The 20,211-nt window shown below is 46.4% G+C and overlaps 9 protein-coding genes across 9 annotated transcripts; 5 read left to right on the forward strand and 4 right to left on the reverse strand.

Annotated features, from left to right (window-relative positions):
• Positions 1 to 1,696: 1,696 nt before the first annotated feature.
• Positions 1,697 to 2,473, forward strand: N7533_004304 (FKBP-type peptidyl-prolyl cis-trans isomerase; the record flags this gene model as incomplete). The annotated part of the gene is made up of 6 exons (XM_057100954.1): positions 1,697 to 1,830; positions 1,908 to 1,978; positions 2,100 to 2,160; positions 2,225 to 2,245; positions 2,341 to 2,382; positions 2,434 to 2,473. The coding sequence occupies 6 exons, from the start codon at positions 1,697 to 1,699 to the stop codon at positions 2,471 to 2,473; spliced, it is 369 nt and encodes a 122-aa protein (XP_056960584.1).
• A 566-nt stretch (positions 2,474 to 3,039) lies between these two features.
• Positions 3,040 to 3,413, forward strand: N7533_004305 (uncharacterized protein; the record flags this gene model as incomplete). Its single annotated transcript, XM_057100955.1, has 2 exons — positions 3,040 to 3,275; positions 3,329 to 3,413. 2 exons carry the CDS (start codon positions 3,040 to 3,042, stop codon positions 3,411 to 3,413), a joined length of 321 nt encoding a protein of 106 aa, XP_056960585.1.
• An 817-nt stretch (positions 3,414 to 4,230) lies between these two features.
• On the forward strand, positions 4,231 to 5,019 carry N7533_004306 (uncharacterized protein; the record flags this gene model as incomplete). Its single annotated transcript, XM_057100956.1, has 2 exons — positions 4,231 to 4,338; positions 4,396 to 5,019. The coding sequence occupies 2 exons, from the start codon at positions 4,231 to 4,233 to the stop codon at positions 5,017 to 5,019; spliced, it is 732 nt and encodes a 243-aa protein (XP_056960586.1).
• A 1,636-nt stretch (positions 5,020 to 6,655) lies between these two features.
• N7533_004307 (Scytalone dehydratase) lies at positions 6,656 to 7,322 on the forward strand (the record flags this gene model as incomplete). Its single annotated transcript, XM_057100957.1, has 4 exons — positions 6,656 to 6,677; positions 6,742 to 6,797; positions 6,850 to 6,891; positions 6,954 to 7,322. 4 exons carry the CDS (start codon positions 6,656 to 6,658, stop codon positions 7,320 to 7,322), a joined length of 489 nt encoding a protein of 162 aa, XP_056960587.1.
• Positions 7,323 to 7,371: 49 nt separating this feature from the next.
• On the reverse strand, positions 7,372 to 9,181 carry N7533_004308 (FAD/FMN-containing protein; the record flags this gene model as incomplete). The annotated part of the gene is made up of 8 exons (XM_057100958.1): positions 7,372 to 7,375; positions 7,436 to 7,537; positions 7,591 to 7,801; positions 7,857 to 8,313; positions 8,372 to 8,484; positions 8,738 to 8,889; positions 8,942 to 9,050; positions 9,118 to 9,181. 8 exons carry the CDS (start codon positions 9,179 to 9,181, stop codon positions 7,372 to 7,374), a joined length of 1,212 nt encoding a protein of 403 aa, XP_056960588.1.
• Positions 9,182 to 10,152: 971 nt separating this feature from the next.
• N7533_004309 (uncharacterized protein) lies at positions 10,153 to 10,683 on the forward strand (the record flags this gene model as incomplete). The annotated part of the gene is made up of 1 exon (XM_057100959.1): positions 10,153 to 10,683. The coding sequence occupies one exon, from the start codon at positions 10,153 to 10,155 to the stop codon at positions 10,681 to 10,683; it is 531 nt and encodes a 176-aa protein (XP_056960589.1).
• A 169-nt stretch (positions 10,684 to 10,852) lies between these two features.
• On the reverse strand, positions 10,853 to 13,254 carry N7533_004310 (putative triacylglycerol lipase (LipA); the record flags this gene model as incomplete). The annotated part of the gene is made up of 10 exons (XM_057100960.1): positions 10,853 to 10,992; positions 11,065 to 11,200; positions 11,267 to 11,553; positions 11,627 to 11,880; positions 11,940 to 12,030; positions 12,078 to 12,133; positions 12,202 to 12,320; positions 12,382 to 12,496; positions 12,559 to 13,107; positions 13,223 to 13,254. The coding sequence occupies 10 exons, from the start codon at positions 13,252 to 13,254 to the stop codon at positions 10,853 to 10,855; spliced, it is 1,779 nt and encodes a 592-aa protein (XP_056960590.1).
• A 2,402-nt stretch (positions 13,255 to 15,656) lies between these two features.
• On the reverse strand, positions 15,657 to 17,573 carry N7533_004311 (putative LysM domain protein; the record flags this gene model as incomplete). The annotated part of the gene is made up of 1 exon (XM_057100961.1): positions 15,657 to 17,573. One exon carries the CDS (start codon positions 17,571 to 17,573, stop codon positions 15,657 to 15,659), a length of 1,917 nt encoding a protein of 638 aa, XP_056960591.1.
• Positions 17,574 to 18,659: 1,086 nt separating this feature from the next.
• N7533_004312 (protein-degrading AAA family ATPase MSP1) lies at positions 18,660 to 19,963 on the reverse strand (the record flags this gene model as incomplete). Its single annotated transcript, XM_057100962.1, has 2 exons — positions 18,660 to 19,838; positions 19,901 to 19,963. The coding sequence occupies 2 exons, from the start codon at positions 19,961 to 19,963 to the stop codon at positions 18,660 to 18,662; spliced, it is 1,242 nt and encodes a 413-aa protein (XP_056960592.1).
• Between the last annotated feature and the right edge of the window lie 248 nt (positions 19,964 to 20,211).

Here is a 20,211-nt window from a genome sequence, read left to right on the forward strand (position 1 = left end):
ATGGCAGCAATTTGCTGAAGATATGACTTTACAGGTGGATACTTAGGTATATAAAATATAGCAATACCGCCACTATTCAAACCTTGGAAGTTTCAAATGATGAATAAAAACTTGAATCAATCCATGGATTGTATTTCTTCAAGTTGGAGGGGTTGGGAGATATTCCTCATAACACCGAGTCCGAGTCTGCAGTAGCTCCCCAGTGGCTAGACTCGAGTGTAATTTCATTGGCATAATCTCAAATCTAGATCTCATCAACTTGAGGCTACTACAAGTCTCTGATACTGCCTTGATTTTCTTGAAGAAGATCGAACAGAACCCAGACTCCATTCGTCGGCAGAGATTATGAGAGTCTGCCGCGACAGCTGTACAGTCCCAAAGAAGGCCAAAATGGTTTCATGAGCCGCCAGTATTGCGACTAGGATGAAGTCAGAGGATGGCGTAAAATACCAGCCATCGCAAGCCACCGACCGAGCGTAAGACACGCCGACGAAATGATCCACATTGAAAAATGTGGACCCGATGAACGAGTTCATGAAAAGCAAAAATTTGACCGACGCAGGGGTCGAACCTGCAATCTCTTGATTCGTAGTCAAGCGCCTTGCCATTGGGCCAGCCGGCCTTGTTGAATAGAGACGCCAAATTGTGCTTTATGGTCCAAAGCAGAGGGCTGCATTCCATTAGTAATACGCCTATACTCCTATACTTCCACTATGCAGGTTTAATTGACCGCTTATTATTGAGAGATAGCTTCTCGTGAGTGTTGAAGGCCAATGACTTTTAGCAGCATTGAAATAGCACCCTTTGGAGAACTGAGCTTTGTTAAGTGATGAATGCGTTGATGATGCGATTCTTCAAGTAAGTTGGGGTTGTCAGGAACCAGATGTCGAAACATATTGACTACCTAGGTATACTATTTACTAGCGGTGGCACCAAAAATTATCTCCATAGTCTATCAATTGTCCTCATTTGAGGTTAATGTAGATAAACTCATGATAGAGTCCAAAATCCACAATTTCATGGACCGATCGACCGAAAATCTTGGAATGATAGATAACCTTAAAACTTTCCGAGTCGTGCTGGAGAGGAGTAGTTGTACTACTAGTTGGTAGTAATATGTTGATTCTACATTTTCTCCAGACCTGGAGCTTACTAGTACCTAATTACCCTTGAAAATGTAACCTTCGGATGCATTCATTACTCTGTAGACCGTCTTGTCCGCTTATGCCAAACAAATCCCATAACTGTCACCGCTAGATCCCGACATCCCTGCCGGTGTATACACGGGCGCAGCTCTATCGAATGAGCGTACGAGGCAGTCCCCAAAGGCCTGAACGCGGGTGATTTTGGGATGGTTGTTTCACCATCCTCGGTATAGAGTTGAAGTATATCAACGATATAGCCAGCTTACTCGGGAAGTAGATTCCTAATTCAGCCGGCAACATACGGCGATGACCTCAGTCAAGCCCGATCTTACCTATTACGGAGTATTTTTTTCAACTGAATCCCCGTTCCCTTCGAGTTCCACTGGGCTTGAGCCAGTGCCAGTGATTACGTCGGACCCCACTCCTTTTCGGGGAATTGTGGGCTCCACTGCGGCTGCCCCTCGTTTTTTCTCTCCAACCTCAAACTTCCAACTCCAACACTACAAACATTCAAGTTCCCCTCAAACTACACATTTACCTCTACATTCACAATGGGCGTTGAAAAGAAGACTCTGGTCCCCGGTAACGGTGTTGACTTCCCCCAGAAGGGCGACAATGTCGCTCTCCACTACACCGGCTGCCTGTATGATGCCTCCAAGGCTGACAAGCACTTCATGGGCGACAAGTGAGCAACAAACTTCCCCCAATTATTCTTGAAAGCGAGTATTGAAGCTTAGTTTACTAATCATGCGCGATAACCAGGTTCGACAGCTCCCACAACCCCGGCCGCGGTCCCCTCGCCACCCCCATCGGTGTCGGCCGTCTGATCCCCGGTACGTCGCGTTCGCATTCGCGATTTGAATGATGGAAAACAGCTTGACGAGCCCAATTAAATGAGCAGATATGGCACATGGGCATATTGGGATATAGCATTGCTAACCACCTGCTGTATAGGTTGGGACCAGGGTGTTCCCCAGATGAGCCTCGGCGAGAAGGCCATCCTTACCATCAGCTCGTAAGTCATTGACGCTCCTTTTTGAAGCTTCACAACACACCGCTAACCTTTTATTCATCTGTAGTGACTACGGTTACGGCGCCCAGTATGTACTCCCGCATCTTCACCCAACATAAACTATCTTCCGATCGACTATCTGAGTCGGCGCATTGAATCGCAACAATACTAATTTTCTTCTAGGGGTTTCCCCGGCCTGATCCCCGCCAACTCCCAGCTGGTCTTGTACGTATTAAACCTCCCCAACCAGACCAAGCTTAAGCTAATTCTCTATAGCGAGGTCGAGCTCCTCAAGATCAACAACAAGACTGTCTAAATCGCAAGATGATCTGTTTCGCTATATGTGGAGTACATTTCCTTCCCCATGAGACTACCTCCTCTCGTGAGAATTAGGTTCAATGAAACCGAAGCATTACGAATGAAAACTTCGATGGGGCAGCCTGTTCTGCTTGGCAACCTCAAATCTGAGATTGTATTCTAAACCGTAGACCATGGCAGATGTAGTACCTCCAAGTCACTTCTGGTAAACCTTGCCAAAACGTAGGAACGACACACCAGTAGCCGGGTCACTACTGAAGGGAATTCCCATTGCTGAATTAAAACAATGGCCATTTTCATCAATAATTGCGCTGGTGGTCTGAAAGGATCTTTGTGAAATTAGGGTATCTCTTTTTGCACAAAGCCCTTTTTTTCTATCCCGATGTTTCCCACAGGTAAAACAAGCTACGAGAGACAATGGAAAATCAAAATTGGGACAAGCGCACATTACTGATATTACTATAAAAAAGCTCTAAATCTCCCTTCATTTCAAGATTTTTCCGATTCAAGATAACCTTTGAGCAAAACACCACCAGATCTGAATAGCATCGCAGATTTTTCCAAATGGCGAAGGTGAACTTTGGCGAAAGCCCCCCTGCCTACGAATTTGACTCGACTACAGTGGGGAACTTTTCTCGGTTCCGCGAGACTATGGTCAACGAGCTTAACAAAATGGGTAGTCAATTGGATACACCAAACGAAGGCTCAAGGACCGCGGCTTTTCAATCCGTCGTTAACCGGCTACCCAATATAGTAGATGGATTGAAGTTTTATCGTATCCAGCTGGAGTCAAATATTATGTCAGTTGAACCCCCTGCACCCCCTTGCGTTCTAACCAGATGTCGTCATATAGAGAACAGTATGCACCGCGCAGCAAATCGTCTGCAATTTATCTCGCCCTGGCAGCCACTGGCAGGTCCTTCGAATATGTCATATGAAGATGTTCGACGGGAATGTTCCGGTGAGAGATTTCGAGAACAGCTAGGTGCAGCACGTGAAAAACTTCAGAGAAATCCATACTTATACAAGCTGCTACGAAAGACTGTCGGAATCTTCTCAATGCAAGTTGGTCGTCTGACCCTCACTAACGACGAGGAATTCCAAGATGTACTTGCATTCATTAGAGATCATCGCACTATGAATGAGGAGAAAACAAATCACAAATGTAGCTTCGGGAAGATTGGGGATGAAGCAAAAATGTGGGATGAGGTTAATGAGTTGTGGGTTTTTCTTGATCGGCCGATCCCGAACTGCCCCTGTCGGCAGTGTTCTGTTCGCTTGGCTCCTAGATGAGTTTTAGGCACTTTTTTTTTCAAATCTATCCTTTATTTTACTGTTCTTTTTAATCAGCTAGTCCTCCCAGCTGAGCCGCCTCCTGCGAGTACTTGGACTGTTCAGGGCTCCTGTCATCGCATATAACTTCTATATCTCTTTGGCGGAATAAAAGACAGCCCATCAATAAAATGTATATCTCTCACGAGTTTCCGCTTTCCTGTTAAGCTAGAATAGACTCATTGACGGCGGAGTGACGAAGGGGTGTCGAATCTTGATTTCTTCATCATTCACTGCGCCGCTTTTGGTTCAGGCACGGCAGCTCATGATGTCACCTCCAACTGAGATGTCATTACGAAGTCAGGTATATAAACTCCAACTAGTCTCAAAATTATTAGAAATTATCTACGAGTATATCCAGTTTCATCTCGTATAATTGAAGTTCCATTAAAATCTGCCATATCCACCAACGAGAGCGTCGAAATGCCGCCCAAAGAAAAGTATACCGATCCCGAGCTTCGCGATGAGGTGAAAGAAGAAATTCACCAGAGTGATAAAGGCGGGAAACCTGGACAATGGTCTGCGCGCAAGGTGAGTCTTTCCGCTCATTCTACACAATCGTGGATTAATAGTTACTAACGGCGGTAGGCTCAACTCATGGCCTCCGAGTACAAAAAGCGTGGCGGTGGCTACAACCAAAGTAAGGAGGAGGGGCAGGATGAGAGTCAAAAGCATTTGGATGACTGGACAAAGGAAGACTGGCAGACCAAAGAGGGTAGTGGCACCGCGAAAAGGAGTGATGGCTCAAGACAGAGATATCTCCCCAAGGAGGCATGGGACAAATTGAGCGACAAAGAGAAGGAAAAGACGGATAAGAAAAAGGTAAGCAATTCAAAGAAAGGGAAGCAGTTTGTTGGAAATACACGGGGTGCGAAGGAAGCGGGTCAAAAGGCTAGAAAGGATGTTGAGAGGGTTGAAACCGATGAAGAGGAAGACAAGGAAGCAGAAGGGAATGGAGATGGAGAGGGCGACGGAGAGGGAGACAAGGGAAAAAAGGACCCGAGGCAAGGAAGAGAAAAAGAAAAGCAGCAAGCTGGAACCAAAAGACGTGCAAAGCAGAAAAATGGACCTAATAAGAAACAGGAGGTCAAGCGGACAGGGAAAGAAAATACCGAAGACGAGGAGCTACAGGACCAAAATTCTGATTATGCAGAAGACACGGAAGATGCAGAAGATGAGGAAGATGAGGCCGAAGGAGAGTCAAAGCGGTAGAGTCGAGAAACTTATCTAAACAAAAGTCTTATCCTCCAAGCGCTCGGATGTCGCGTTTTCTTTCACCAAAGAATGGGCTGTATCTTCTTAATATTTTTGTGACAGTGTTCCTTTCGAGGTCAAAAACAAAGACCACTTCATTATTGTTCTCCATGCGTGGGAACTCACAAGAATGCTCTTTTTCAACCCAAGAAGTACGGACAAAGAAATTGATTGGAACTATATTAAGACTTCAGTCTCCTGAATGTTTAAAAAACCTCAAAGGTCCCAGCAGAGAACTTGAAAATGGTGTATCAACATATCTTCCAAAGTTGCTATAAGGAAATACTAAACGAAGGAGCACTCCTTGGGCATTTTCATACATCGAGCTCGGTTATACTTTATACTTAAACAACATTGTTACATATCTCCCTGAGCTACTAGTATGGCTGTATTCTTCTGCGGCGGTTTTGAGTGGGAGCGCGATGAGATGGTCCAGTGCCTCTCTTCGGACTCTCGAAAGGCCGATGCATCGGCAAAGCTCAATTACCGTGACAGGTTGAAGATCTATAATAATATTGGAGAATCCCTTGATATTTACATGAAGAAACTCGAGGAATGGAGAAGCAAGGCAGAGAATGAATGGCCGTTGAGGGAGTCTCCTCGCTGCTTTGAACCAAAATGCGATCGCATCAGAAACGAAATGGAACTTATAATACTAGAAATCAAAGACAGACAAGAATCCTCTGTCCCAGGGGCCAGCTTGAAGAGAATGGAAGCATATTTGAAGAAATTTCGACTATCTGAGATACTGGATTTATTTAGCATACATGTCGGCATGCTAGTAATTCGTCAGCACTTGTTCCCCCCGGGTCCATCTGTCGATATAATGAGTAAGACGGCAGACTGGAAGCAGCTATATTATCAAAACACGACTGCGGCAACGCGCAAGAGCAACCCGCACCTCGATGCTTATTCTATCTGGTCGCGTCTCTATACACCCATTGAAGGCTGTGATTGTCACTCATGTCTTAGATTAGGCCGTTTCCGTTAGATAAAGATAAGAATGAATCCTTTAGGGCATTTTTTTTCTCAATTTTGTTCTTATTTCAAGAAAATATCCGTGGTCTAACGCCTCAATCTAATTTATCTGTTAGGGAGAATCTGTGTATGCATTGAAGAACATATTAATCTCTTCCACCAAAATGGAATTTCATACCCTTGGGCATTCTAATCAACTTCAAGCTCTTAGTTCGCGGCATCAGATAGATATCTGCTAGTAGGTAATTAGCGAATTAAATGTCTTATATAAAGTTTGGCTAGTTTAAAATTTACTTCTATCTTCTAGACTCTGTTTTTTGATTTCCATGGTTCATCGTGACACTGGTCAGAATCATCGTGATAGTGTTCCTCGTTCTATGAGAATACACTTTGCGCTTTGATCCCGCCTGTTAAATTATGAAAAACCATTGGCCTCCATCTGTCGTTCTTATACCCCCCCTCTCAAACTGGGCTAGCTCAGGCCTCCCACACCACATGACCTGGGATCACAACACGAACCCATGTTAATATTTCAACGAACCTCCTTCCAAAAGGTATTGCAGCATAGACATTCCAATTTCTGCCTAGGTATATTTTGCATAAATCTGAAACGATAATGGAAAACATACAGTTCCAAGGTACAAAACTCACGGCCTATTTGATTTCTTACTCCCAATGTGACGCTTACCCCTTCACATTTAGACTACCTCGCCATCAACCAAATCGCGTTCGAATGGGCAGATAGTATTGACAAAAAGGTTAGATATTCAGTCACTCGTGATTCTAAGTCGGTGGACTAATTCTAGATAGGACTGGGATAGACTTCGCAAGATCCTGGCGGCAAGCCTCTTGGTATCCCTCCCCACTCACAGGTCAACAGACTGAAATTTAGACTAATCTTGCCTCCTCCGCAGGTGGATTACAGCATTGTTGGCCAAAAGTCTTTTCCCGAAATGAGCGCCGATGATTTCATTTCCATGATGAGCTCTCCAAGCTTTGTAGGAGACCCCCTTATTCGCACTCAACACCTTATTGGTGCCGCAAATTACGAGTGGATATCTGAGACTGAGATCTCTGCTACTCACCAAGTACGTGCTGCACACCAGCGCTATTCTGACGCTGAATTGACAACCGTGTCCGGGCGTGGCCATGGTCATGGAAATGCAAAACATTGGTACAAAAAGATCGGTGGTACATGGAAGCTGGCGGGTGTTCGGCCTGAGATGTATTGGGTTGAACACGACCTTGCCACGGTTTTTTCTGAAGAGAGTCCCAAGAAATAGAGATGATTACCTAGGTATGTTCCAAAGTTTGACTTGATAATATACTATTTCATCTATCGCGACAAAAAGTCAATCACACTTAGGGCTGTAATATCAAGCCACCCCCGACACACCTGTTACACACAAAAAGATTCGTGGGATCGATCCGCCGCTTGATCTCAGATAATCTCTCGTATTTGTCTCCCCAGAATACCGTCTGCCAGTCGGGTTCGTAGCTATATATTCGCTAATAAGCATTAATCTTGAACGAGCTGTGAACGAGACTTACGGATTAGCTTCATTGATGTAAGTTCCTCCTTCAGGGCCGACAAGTCCCGTCAGATTCTTGCTAATCATTACGGCGCGTAGTCGCTTTTCATGCTTCTCATATTCCGTTGCATTATCAGCCCAATCAATGGATATGCTCATCAGGGCGTGACTGTGCTTCCAAACTTTGTTGACTGCCGTGTTGTCACGTTCGTCGTTGTTGACCTTACCAACTGCGTCGAGGTGAGCACCATGATAGCAAGCTTTGACAATGTCCTGGGTACTTACTAAAATTGAATCCTCCTTTCCCACCGTTATCGACAATAAGATTTGCTAAATCTTTTGCTTTTTGGTCAATGACGTCTGCAGTCAATAGTCGTGAGGTATCTTGGACATTGGTGCCAATGTTAGGATCCTGTAGGAACGTTTGCAAATATCCATTCCACGTCGACAGATAGGCCCCAACTGCACCTCGTATACCGGGATATTCTGACATATTGAAGAACCCGGCAAATGTGTGATTGAAAGACCCCAAACTCCCATTTGGCTTGAGGAATATCGCTTGAAAACTCTGGTCCATGTTTCCATATCCCGTATATCCAGCATCTGTCACTTTAGGAAGAAGCTTCATAGATTCTGCAAGCAACTTTTTCAAGCTAGAATTATCCGATGTATTCAGTTGCACAAAGCCTACTAGGAGGTTTTGGGGAACCGGATGGGTTTTGTAGGTGACTGATGTCACAACCTGAGGAGCATCAATTGTTAGTTGAAGAATTTGCCTGAAATTGAGTCACGTCACATACACCCCAGGCACTACCGCCACCCCCTCGAACGGCCCAGAAAAATTCTGGATCAGAATAGGGAGTGATCACACGATGCTCTCCGTCCGCAGAAACGATGCTCATCTCCAGAAGATCTGCATTCATGTTAGAGACATAATATTGAAATGTTGGCGTTGATCACTGACTGTCTACGGCAAGACCATAGTCATGCGAGAACGGTGAATGTCCTCCTCCAAGTAGATATCCTCCTGCTGCACCCACTGTGCGAGCAGATCCCCCCCCACGACCAATACTCCCTTCTTAGCTGCAGCCTGATATACATCTGCATCCAATGATGTCAGCTGAGATTTTGCTCAAAAATAGAATATAAACCAAGTAAACACACACCGAACCATTGCTCTCCAGCTTGTAGTGTCACAGCTGGCACTCCGCTGGTATCGATAGGTGCCCCCCAAGGGACAAAGGAGTCGTGCCATTCGATACCCTTCAGATTATGTGTCCAGATTGAAAATGCCCCTTTCCCACTAGAACGGCCAAGACTACCTTTGGTTATTTCAGAATCATTGAAGTTCAGCAACAGGTACTACTTACTGATCATGTCCCGTATTCTTTGTCACTAAATACAAATCTTTCTCATTTGCAAAGCTTACCGAGGCTTGGATTTCCTCTATACTTTGGACACGAACCGAATAGTATGGCACTGATAACAGAAGTGATGGTTAACTAGTATTCCCCTCAACTTGACGTTTCCTAGTAAGATTTCGTACCAATTCCTTGATCACAGGGGGCTCCGACGGGCGTATCAATGAAACACTTCCCAGTTTCGCCCATTTCCCACAGCGTTGCGGCATAGCCCCCGGTTTGATTCGTTTTCCAGAAGCTATCCAACCAGCTACTTTTTGCAATCACACACTGATTTGCAATGTACCTTTCGGAATGACACACGGCAGCAGATGGCACAGATCGAATCAACCTTCCGTTGACAGTATCGTTGAATAGCCTCCAAGTGTTATCACTTGGCCAGCAGTCGTCACCATAAGCACATCGATGACGAGGTTGGCTCTGTGCACTCCCTATTGGAGAAAGGAGCCCGAGAGCTGTCAGAGTGCTTTGGACGAACATAGATTACGGAGAGATGTGGGAAAATAGATGATGGTTGACGAGGAATGAGTATTCCTATCCGCAATGAAAATTACCCAAATCTGCGACCAGTCTGCCATCACCTTTTAAATTACAATTGTCTGCATGTCAAAACGAGATTTAATACGAGACCTTCCCCATATGGAACCTCCGTATTCTGCAGATCTGCCGAATACGAATAGTTCTTGGCATCCTCTTTGGGACGGACATTTCCTAGATTGTGGATCCGTTCTCCGTGCAAAACCTATTGGCCAGTTTCCTGCAGTATATATGTACTAATCTCGATTATTATTCCTGGAATTAGGATTATAGATGCAGGGAAACAGCCGGGCACTTGCTGATTGGCGTAGAGTTGAGCAGCTTCTAACTCAAGTGTATTTTTCTCCCTTTTCACGTGGGACAAAGAATCCTTTGTTTGAACTGGTAAGTTTCTAAATCATTCTTTCGAATTTTTGATTGTTTTCATAGTAGAGGCTGAACATATAACTTGATTGAATTGAACTTGGGTGGCAAATGCATGGGGCTAGTGGGTATAAAAGCCAGGCAAATCCCACTCCAGGGCTCGCACTACTCATTCATATTTAACTCAAAGTTTCCAACACACCATCTAGGAAGAATTATTATTGTCCATGAGTAGCAACACAACTTTAGTCGAGTCAAAAATGGCTAGCTCATCCCAACCGAGCTTCTCCGCCCATCGCGACAATCTCGCAGAAACCTTTCGAGCCACAGGTGACCGCGCGAGTAAGCACCCTGTAACGTATAAATGGATTTCCAGTTTTCTAGCTAACCGCGCAGATGAGCTGATTAACTTGAAAGATATTGCAGCATCAAGAAAACATCCCGATTGCTTCCTGGTCCGATGCGACCGCATCATAACGGAAATGAAGACACAGAGTTTAATGTTCGGGATAGGAGAGAACATTTCGCCTAGCGCTCCAAGACTCATGGAAATGTATGCTCTTGCTGTCGGAAGATTGTCACTGAGTTATAGTGGTCGCGACCAATATGCAGAAGAAAAAGACGAGGAGGCTATGGAAAGAAAATTCGAGAGACAACCACAACACGCAGAGAATGCTGACAGACTCACATCTGTTGTATGCGATTTGGACTCTTTGTGGCTGCGTCTCAACTGGCCCGTGGATGGCTGCTACTGCTCGCAGTGTGAGAAGCGTAAACCTTTCATGAATTGAATTTGTCTCATCTACCAAGTTCTATTGAGGAGACAGCAGATATCAAGGTCAAATATAACAAATCAATCATTCCCAACTGGTTTTCAAAATATAATTTCGCTCCTTGGTACGGTAGATTAAGGCAATGAGCCAAGATTCAACATCGCTAGCAGCTAGAAGATTTTCTCCTCTACCGAGCAATGCTGTTTATAACAGAAATGCCAGATGCACGATAAGAATCGGCTTCGATATAACTCTCATTTCCTGGCAGACGAAACACAAAGTTTGTGGCTTTGGAAGAGTAGCGAGGCCATTGAGGAATTGTATCCACTATAGTATGTCAGTGTCTGATTTCCATAAACAATGTGGTCAAAGAATCAATGCAATTAGCTTTTAACCTACGTCCATGTCTGTTTGGATTGAGGTGTGTCACAAAAGATGTCCACATTCGAGCTGCCATCTGCCCAAGTTCCAGGCGGGCAGGGTCAGTTCCGAGCGGTGTCATGGTTTGTACCGGATTTGCAAATACAAAAGGAATCTGATTTTAAATATTAGCACGTAGTATTCTGAGATTTCAAGAGTCGATGTGCAAATTGGGGCTCACCTCAGCGAAGTGTTGCACTCCAATTGTTGTGGAGGTATTTAGAGCTGCCACATCCCAGCGGTAAGAATAGACATTGTCGATTGAGTTGGACATGAGATGGGCAAGCATGCGGCGCGGTGCTACCATAGATATATCTCCGGCCATGGACTCATACCGCTTGTATTGAAGCCCCAGCTGTGGCCAGGTGACATTACCCCAGCCGTATGGGCACCCGAGAGCTGCAATATTTGGATAATGTGGTAGGATCTTGACTGCTTGTTCACGAGTAATTACCCACCGCTTGGAAGCTATGATAATTTTTATCAGCTTCAGTTCAAATTGAAGAAAGGAAGACCTTGGAAATTGAGACGAAAGACAAACATATTAGCTGCTCAATACACTGCTCAGCAGTGTCAGTACCCGTAGTACCGAAACTTGTACCCTCATCTGTGTTTGTGCCTAGAAGAATGGGAACCTTGGCAATTTTATTCTCTTTGTAGCTGATCTGAGGAAATTGAGTAATGAATTTCCCGTCAATGGTGGCAAACCACTCAAGTCCCTCGTAGGCAGCATCGTAGAATGTCTCGTATGGCAGATCGCGCAAGCACTGGAGTGTGTTCGACGAATTTGCGCATCTAGTACGAAATCAGCTTGATGTTTAAAGATGGAGTTGACCCGAATTTTACCAACATACCCAGCTCTGTCAACAATTCTATTATACATTGGCTGGTGCCATTCCGTGCCGTTATAAGGTGGCCCAACGGCATTGCCTGACTCCATGATTGCTGCAAGAATGGTCAGCTGTGTCTATCATCGAACATTATTTCCATACCAGCTCTGAAGAGTCCCTCGTTATTTCCATCATTTGTCACTAAATGAGCACCGACGCTATAAGCCCCCCCTGGATCCGGCTTCGTCAGAATTTTGCCTTATAATGTGTGGCAACTTGAACTCACGCAGATTCTCCCCAAATAGTTATCTTCTCGGGGTCTCCCCCAAAAGCTTGGATCCTTTGCTTTACCCAGCGCATTGCATTTCTTTGGTCACGTAGAGCTAGATTTGTGTTTCCTTCCGCCTGTAATGATGTTAATTTACAAGGCCTCTCATATTGAATGTTGGGCTTGTGAGCAACATACCCTCACTTCTTCGGAATCCAAGAATCCAAAAGCTGCCAGTCGATAATTGATCGAGACTCCTATAACAGGATTGCCATTCAATGCTCCTTGTTGAACAATGTAGCTCATATTGTACCTAGAGCCATGGTCACACGTAAGAAGTAGTCATGATAACTTTTGGGAAAAGGGCTAACGTACCGAGGGTCTGCGGTTGCTCCTTGCTGCCACCCACCACCAAAAATCCACAACATAACAGGCAGCAACTCTTTACTCTCGGTCTTGGGTCGAATAATGTTCAGGTTCAAACAATCTTCGTTCAACTTGGCAAGGCCCGTATTCACTAGTTTAGTAGTGTCGGAACCGTAGGCAGGGCAGTCGTTTCCATATTGCGCAGCATTGTAAATGATAGATCCAGAGCTGGAAACCAGCCCAGTCCCAGTTAAGCTAAGGGGGCCTGAATTGCTGTCGTTGGATGCATATTTGGTCTTCAGTTCCGATGGAGTGAACCGAGTTGGCTCATCGGCATACTTGATACCCAGGAATACATCTTGGTCGAATTCAGGAAGTGAACGACCTACAAAAACAGTTTTAGGACTTCCATTGCCATTGTTTGAGATTGTTGCGGTCGGTAATTGCGCTGTATTTGTCTCTTTGATCAAGAGACAGCTCGAAAGCGATCCCGAGGCTAAGAGTAGCCCAAGAGACAAGCCCAGCATCGTTATTGACGAGTATTTTCTGGGTGTATTTCTGGACCCAGAGATTTGAATGCAGCGGATTTCTCAATTCACTCAATGAGACTCTATAATGAGCTTTTTGGGAGTCTGCTCGGCGCAATGTATAACTACCTAGGTTTGGAACTTACATTGTTCCATGTTTACCCCGGGATTTCCCCATGTTTAATTTCCCACCTATAAGATTTCATGCCCGGCGCTAACTACCCAATCCGAATTTGAGCCGAAAATTAAATATGCGGGGAAGTATTTTCTTCAAAACAATTTTCCCGTGAAGAGATGAAGCCTTTATGATCCGTAGAGTTCATATTCTACTCCCAAACCTTGGAATGATGTTTACACCCTTGCTAGTGGCTACTGTAGCTTATCAGCACAACCAACTTATTCTTCTGACCCGAGGCTAGTCATTCATAGCCCAAAGGAACATTTTCTGCAATATCTTTCTTATCCCTATATTCTACTATTTATAAAACCTGCAGTGTATTACCCATGAGTCTGTACATCAAAGTCGCCCAATGTAGCGGCTGGAAGCATTTTGGCCGCATCGATACCTACTACCAAAGATATCGTGATTAAACCGACTCTTGAACTAAGCGTCACAGAAACAGAAACAGGCTCTGAAATTTCCAAGTCCGGATACTGAGATCGAGCTTTAGCATTCGACCACCAGGTGGGGCTTGATTCCCTGGCCAAGAACTCGATCAGATAATGGCTGTTGGGGTGTCAGCCTCAGACACCACCCAGGCACTCACATCCATGGATCTCACTCTCTCTCTCTCTATCTGGCAGTAGATATCTGCATGAATGCTCCATTTTGAGGCCATATTTCCATCCTCTATCTATGTATCAATTGCTGACACTACCAATAAACTATAGCCTGATGCAAGCGATGCAATGAGATGAGGTGACTGAACGGAGTAAGAATATTAGTCTCGGTACAACTGCTACCTAGGTAGTAGGTGACGTACCTCTAGCTGGTTCAAGGCCAATCCATGCATCAAGTTATCACCAGTTTGGGGGCAGTGCTTCACAACGAGGTACCACCAAATTATTGCTGCCTGCAAGCTTTTCATAGAACTTGAGTCCTTTCGAGATTCAACTCGTATTTAAGCAAATCACTCCTCGTTGGGATGATTTCTTTCAATTTCTCGAAATCGTCTCAATCATGACGAACGTCACAATCGCAACCACAGGTCATCTTTCCAGGCACTTACAGAACTGTTTAACACTAAGACAACTTTGTCTTCTGAGCGAGGCTTTGGGAATCTATTCACTATTCTATCTGAAACTCGAAGTTTTAAAAATATATGTATTTACGGCCATTTCAAATCCCCACAAGGTATTCGCGCGACTAATGAGGTCCTAGTTTCTCTTGCCATGTGGCTGGTCTTTGGTAGAACTCGCTATGCTGATAAATGGGACATTGAAAGGCACCAAACGCATCACTTTAAGTGCAAGGTCATTTTTTGACCTCTCATCGGCAATTCTAATTGTCTCACAATTGCAATTGTTGATACGAGTTGATACTGCTGGATATGCAACTTTCGTCCTTGTACTCGCTGCGTATGTTGCCAGTTTCAAAGGATTGAAGATTTTCCAATGTCTAATCAACTGCACTCAGGTATCTCCATACGGTTTCTTCAATTTACACATTCTCGGAGCTGTTTCAACCAGAAGTGAGGGATTAGCTATAGTCAGTTATAGTCAGTTGATGAAATTTCCCGGCTAAGCAGATTTTGCGAAAAGGGCACGGATTTTCAAAGGAAATTGAGATCCATTCACAATAGCCCGAAAATACTCCCAGGGGGATAAACCTTGAAATAGCATTGTTTTATCAACAACCTTGGAACGTCCCCCTTTTTTGATGAATTTTACAAGAAAAAAGAGAAGAAATAAGGAGTAGAAGCTCAAGAGCTGCTTCGGTATAGTACCATTATTTTTGAGTCAAGTTAGCTTTATGCACACGGAAGTTGATCACTGCTAAGCCACAAACTTACGTATTCAAACCCCGCGTCTTCCAGGATTTTGCCTGCTCGGCTGCAGTTTTTTGAGACTACAAGTCTGCTGTAAGGCAGCAAGATAACTCTTCGTCTAATATGAAGTAGTAATATAGTAGTAGGTAAAATAAAGAAATCCAGAGGTAATCCAGTCAGTTCACAGAATGAACCGTCAATATAAGCTCCATTGATATCTGGTTGAAAAACAAAGATGTCGAATGCCAATGGGGAAATGCGGAAAGAGGCACCCTGCCCTTGCTCATTTCTATCCTGTCGTGCATTTGATTATCCAATAGAGACTTCGCCTGGAGGCTCAGCAAAGAAAGAAAACATTCGTGTGGGGAATGATAAGAGAAAAAAAAAACACCAAGCCGCTCATGATAGAAGAAAGTGAGGAAAGAAGAAGATTTGAAGACGTACAGGAAAAGGGAAAAGGGAAAAGAGACAGAAACAAGGAAAGGGAAATGCAAAATTTGTAAATTCACTTGAGAGGAATTTACGCAATAATCGCCAAGGGATTCTCTATTATGTACGCTTTCACAGATTTCCGCGGCCAATCAACCAGACATTAATCATCCTTCGCGCGGTCGCCATACCCAGTAGAGCCCGAGCCCATGCCTAGACCTGTCGCGCGAGACCTGCTCGTCGCGGATGCGGAGGTCGCAGCTGGTCGGAATGATGAGGAAGAGGAGCTGGTGGTTTGGTCGAGTCGACGCCTGCCCAGAAGACTAGGAGACCGCCGGCCTTCAGACGTATCGTCCAGTTCGATCAAATCACCCGCACCCCATAATCCTCCACTGCGACCTCGGTCGGCTGCGTGCTGATTTGGGGATGTTGGCTGTAATTCGGTGATGCCGGCCTTGGTGCGCGCCGCGACTTTTCGAACCCAGCCTTCGAGGGCACCACCGATATTCTCCAGGCCCGATGCATTAGACGTGATGGTCGACTCTGAGCCAAAGGACGGCCGTCGCGGGTTTTTTGAAGGGGCTGGTGGTGCGAGATAAGGCATGTGCTGGGAGAAAAATTTGCTGAGACCATCCATGGCTGGGCCAGGAGCGGTTGACGTGCGGTCAAGGGAGCCGACTCCAGTTTCTGAGAGATGTATGCTGCTGCGCTGTCGGCGGTGCGAACGAACAGGAGGTGCTCCGCTAGGTCGGGACTTGTCTCTGGGCTTTCTGATCTTAGGCAGTATACCTTGCGAAGGGCCAATTCGCGGCGACGCAGCTGGCGATGGAGTTCGCGTTAAATCTCGCGACGAACTCGAAAGGGGTTCGGAATCTGTATAAGAAACGGATTTTCGACGGGTGCGTGGGAAGAAACCCAAGGATCTTCGAGAGACGCGACCGATCTCGATTGGCGCTGGAAATCCGTCTATTTGTACCCAGGACTCGTGTTTCCAGATCTGATTCCGATCGGTATCGGAAGAATCGGGCGGAATGTCATCTGTGGATGATTGATTCGCACTCGTGGGGCCAATGGAGCCGTCAGATGGGTACTCGGTATCGTTTCTGAGTAAATCAACGTTCTCTGTAGCTTGAACTGGTCTTCCCTTGACGGTGCATGCATCCACAGGAAGAAGAACCGTCTTGCGGCTTTGAATATTATCATTGGGCCAGAAACCGTTTGCTTTCCGGAAGATAGCGGCCTGGCAGCCATATTTAATCGTGACACCTGTGATGCTGTCCGCTGCTGTCACGGGATGAATGTAGGCAAGTGCTTCCTCCTCCTGTTCAGAATCAATTGGCTGTTGATCGAAATAATCACCGGAGTCCCGCCGTTTGTGACGGGAGTTGTTATTCATCACCGGGTCGCATTCTGCTAGTAAAAGGGCCTCGCGTTTCTTCGCTTGTACTAGCGCCTGTCGTTCCTCCTTGGTTCCGGTTCCGATTTCCGGGGTCGTAGGTGCGGAGGGGCCCCACGCCGAAGGCAAAGACCTTGGGATGCTTCGAATATATATGTCGGATTTTGATGGTTTCCTCCGTGAGTATGTGTTTGTCGCATTATTCGCTGAGTTCCTTCCAATGTCGCTCCCTAGTACCGAAGATGCCAAGTTCTGTAACGAAGACCACGGTGAGTCCAGAAAATCTGGCGCTCTTTGCGAAGATGAGGCCTTTGAAGATCCATTCCAACCAAGCGATGATGTCTCGTAACGGCCACGGTGGCTGGGTTCGGTGACGCGAGATGGGTGTTTCATGGGCAGCGGCGAAGCTCCGCGGGACGACAGCGGCGAAGGGGTGGCGCCACGAGATCGCGTCGTTCCGATATCCATTGTTGAAAGGGTGGTGGATAGTCCCGTCGTGGAGGTCAGGTTGTCATTATAGGCGTAGTTGGAGGCCTTGGTGACGGTGGTGTCATCTTCGTCATCCATGAAGGAGACCAGGCGGCGCGGCCGCGACCGGACCGCGGAGGTGGACGTGGTGGCTGCTGTACCGACTGGGTTGGAGGAGCTCATGGAAGCATTGGTGAAGCTATTGTGGGAACTCATTCCCGACAGCAAGTCCGTAGATCGGGTTATTTAAGGACACAGGGTCGAGAATTCCCTTGGGAAGAGGTGGGTGTATTGCCAAGGCACTGGTTGCCATCAGGAGTCTCCTAGGAGAGATCCATTCGTCATCCACTCAGTGTTTCGCATTCGAGGTCTCCGCCCTGGGAGAAAATAAACCAAGATCGCGACCGGACAAGTTGTTTGAGTTTCTATAAGACGGATTGAGAGCTCAAGGGAATGGAGAGGTGGGTGGTGTGGATGGTTGGCGGTTAGTGGTGGGGGGGCGGATGATGACCCTATGCTCAATGGCGATAGAGAGAAGATAGAAGGAGCTGATGAAGATGACCACCCACAGACGCCCTACCAGCGAGCGAGAAGCTAACAATGATTGGGAGCTATTTTCAAGGAGTGAAAGCGAAATGCGAGCAAGCCGAAGTCTCCAAAAGATGAACCAGAAAGAGAACAGGGAGGTTTGGGGAGGATCGGCAGGTGACTTCGCCGCTCGGCCAAAAGTAGCGGGTACATGACGTTGCTGCGGTAGGGCCACCTTTCAAGAAGTACTCGGTACATGGTCACTTTGACCTACATTACCCTGCTGTGCTCGCATGGTTTATAGTCGGATGTTCGGGGAATTTATGGGGTGATAAAGTTGTGACTCTGAAAGAATTCTAGTCCTTGCGCGTAGGTACTGGTACTAACTAGTTAGTACTAGTAGCATTATGTACATATGACCAGTCTAATGAGCTACGAACTCGTTGTATGCCCCCTGCTCTACTACAGTCCCTAAAAGATCAGAGTGGATATTGTATTGAAGCCCAAATCTCAATCATTGTACAAGAAACAAACATATCAAATCAGTTCTATGGACAACCCGGCCCAGCCAGGGCTGCAAAACTGCAGCCAAATAAGATCAGGATGAGATGAGATAGAAAGAAAACAACCAATGCGACTAGAATACAGAAGATTCAAGACCCGGCATTGTCAGTGAAATAACGCCCGTTCCTCCGTACTGCCTGGCGTTAAGAGAAAAGAAGAAAAAAGAACATCCCATCTAAATAATAATAAAAATAGAGCGGTATATCGCTATTACTCTGGAGGCTCGACCATCTCAGAAAAACGGCCATCGGCTTCGGAAGCACCCTCGGCCTCAGACTCGGTTTGCCAGGCCTCTTCCTCAGTCACCACGCTAGACTTGCCCTGGCTCGCCGCCTTCTTGGGACGCCGGCCATATGGGAAGTCATCCATACTAAGACCTCGAACTTGACTGGGGTCCAAAGTGGTCAAGGGCAGACCGGCTTTCTCCATCTTTTCGATTTGCTCGTTGAGAGGGCCAATGGCTGCGCTGCGGCATTGTTCCTTGATGTCACTGCCGGACAGACCGGCCATCTTCTTAACCAGCCAGTCCACGTCGATATCCTCCCGGTCAACCTTCGTATCCTTGAGAACCAAGCTGAGAATGCGGAGGCGCTGGACGTCGGAAGGAAGACCGACGGGAAACTTCTTAGGCATACGTCGGAGGATCGCCTCGTCGATATCGTTAATTCGGTTGGTAGCACCCAGAACAACAATGCGCTGCGGCTCACCCCTCGAATTGGCAGAGGTAAGACCATCCCAATGTGTCATAAATTCGGCCTTCACCATTCCACTCGCCTCATGCTCGCCACTTCGTCGGGTGCCGAGGATGGCGTCAATCTCGTCAATAAACACAATTGAGGGCTGAAGCTTGCGCGCAAGAGAGAATACCGCATTGACAAGCTTGTTCGAGTCACCGTACCATTTCTCGGTCAATGTGGAGATGCGCAAATTAATGAAGCAGGCACCGCTCTCGTGGGCGAGGGCTTTGGCCATCATGGTCTTTCCACAGCCAGGCGGGCCATAGAGGAGGACACCCGAGGGAGCAGTCAAGAGGGACGACGTGGAAGCGTAAAGGTGTGGCATAGTCAAAGGGTAGATGACGGATTGTTTCAGCTCTTTTATGATATGATCCAGACCGCCAATATCTTCGAATGTCACCGAGATATCCTCCGGTGCGACCACATCCATCGCAACGGCTTGTTCGTACTGGTTGAGGGTGAGCTCCGCTCGTTTTGGTTTCCCACGCTTCCCATCTGCTCCTCTCGGTGATTCATCATCCGATTCATCTCCCGCATCTAATCTTCGCAGAATGGCCGTGGACTTGCGCTTTTGTTCTTCCTTCTTCTGACTCTCGGGGTCGAAGTCGAGACGTGACAGGAGGTATCTGATGAGGAAGTATGCGGAGGCGGACTGTATGACGGGTTAGGATAGATTCAACTCATGTTTGGATGGATCCTTTGCATGTTACTCACTGTTCCGGCAACCATAAACATCTCTTGCAAGAACTGCTGCCATCGTCGGCCCGTTGAAGCCATGACGACAGCGGTGTGGGGGGGGAGGAGAGGATTCGGGGGAGATAGTAATAGAGGACGGGATAGCGAGTCGATCCGGCCGTATCGAAAGAAGAATCAAAAGGAGTGAAAGGAGAAGGAAATGAGTCGATTTGAGAAGATGCGCGAGTGCCCAAGACCAAGACCAAGACTAAGACCCAGTGGAAGTCCGAGTGTAGGTGCAAGAGTGATGGATCGGCTCTGCTGTGGCGCTCTGTGGCTCGCCGAGGAAT

This window comes from Penicillium manginii (assembly GCF_028828005.1).
Source record: "Penicillium manginii strain IBT 31320 chromosome Unknown utg000004l:1.0-7231830.0:1.0-7236170.0, whole genome shotgun sequence".
Lineage (NCBI taxonomy): Eukaryota > Fungi > Ascomycota > Eurotiomycetes > Eurotiales > Aspergillaceae > Penicillium > Penicillium manginii.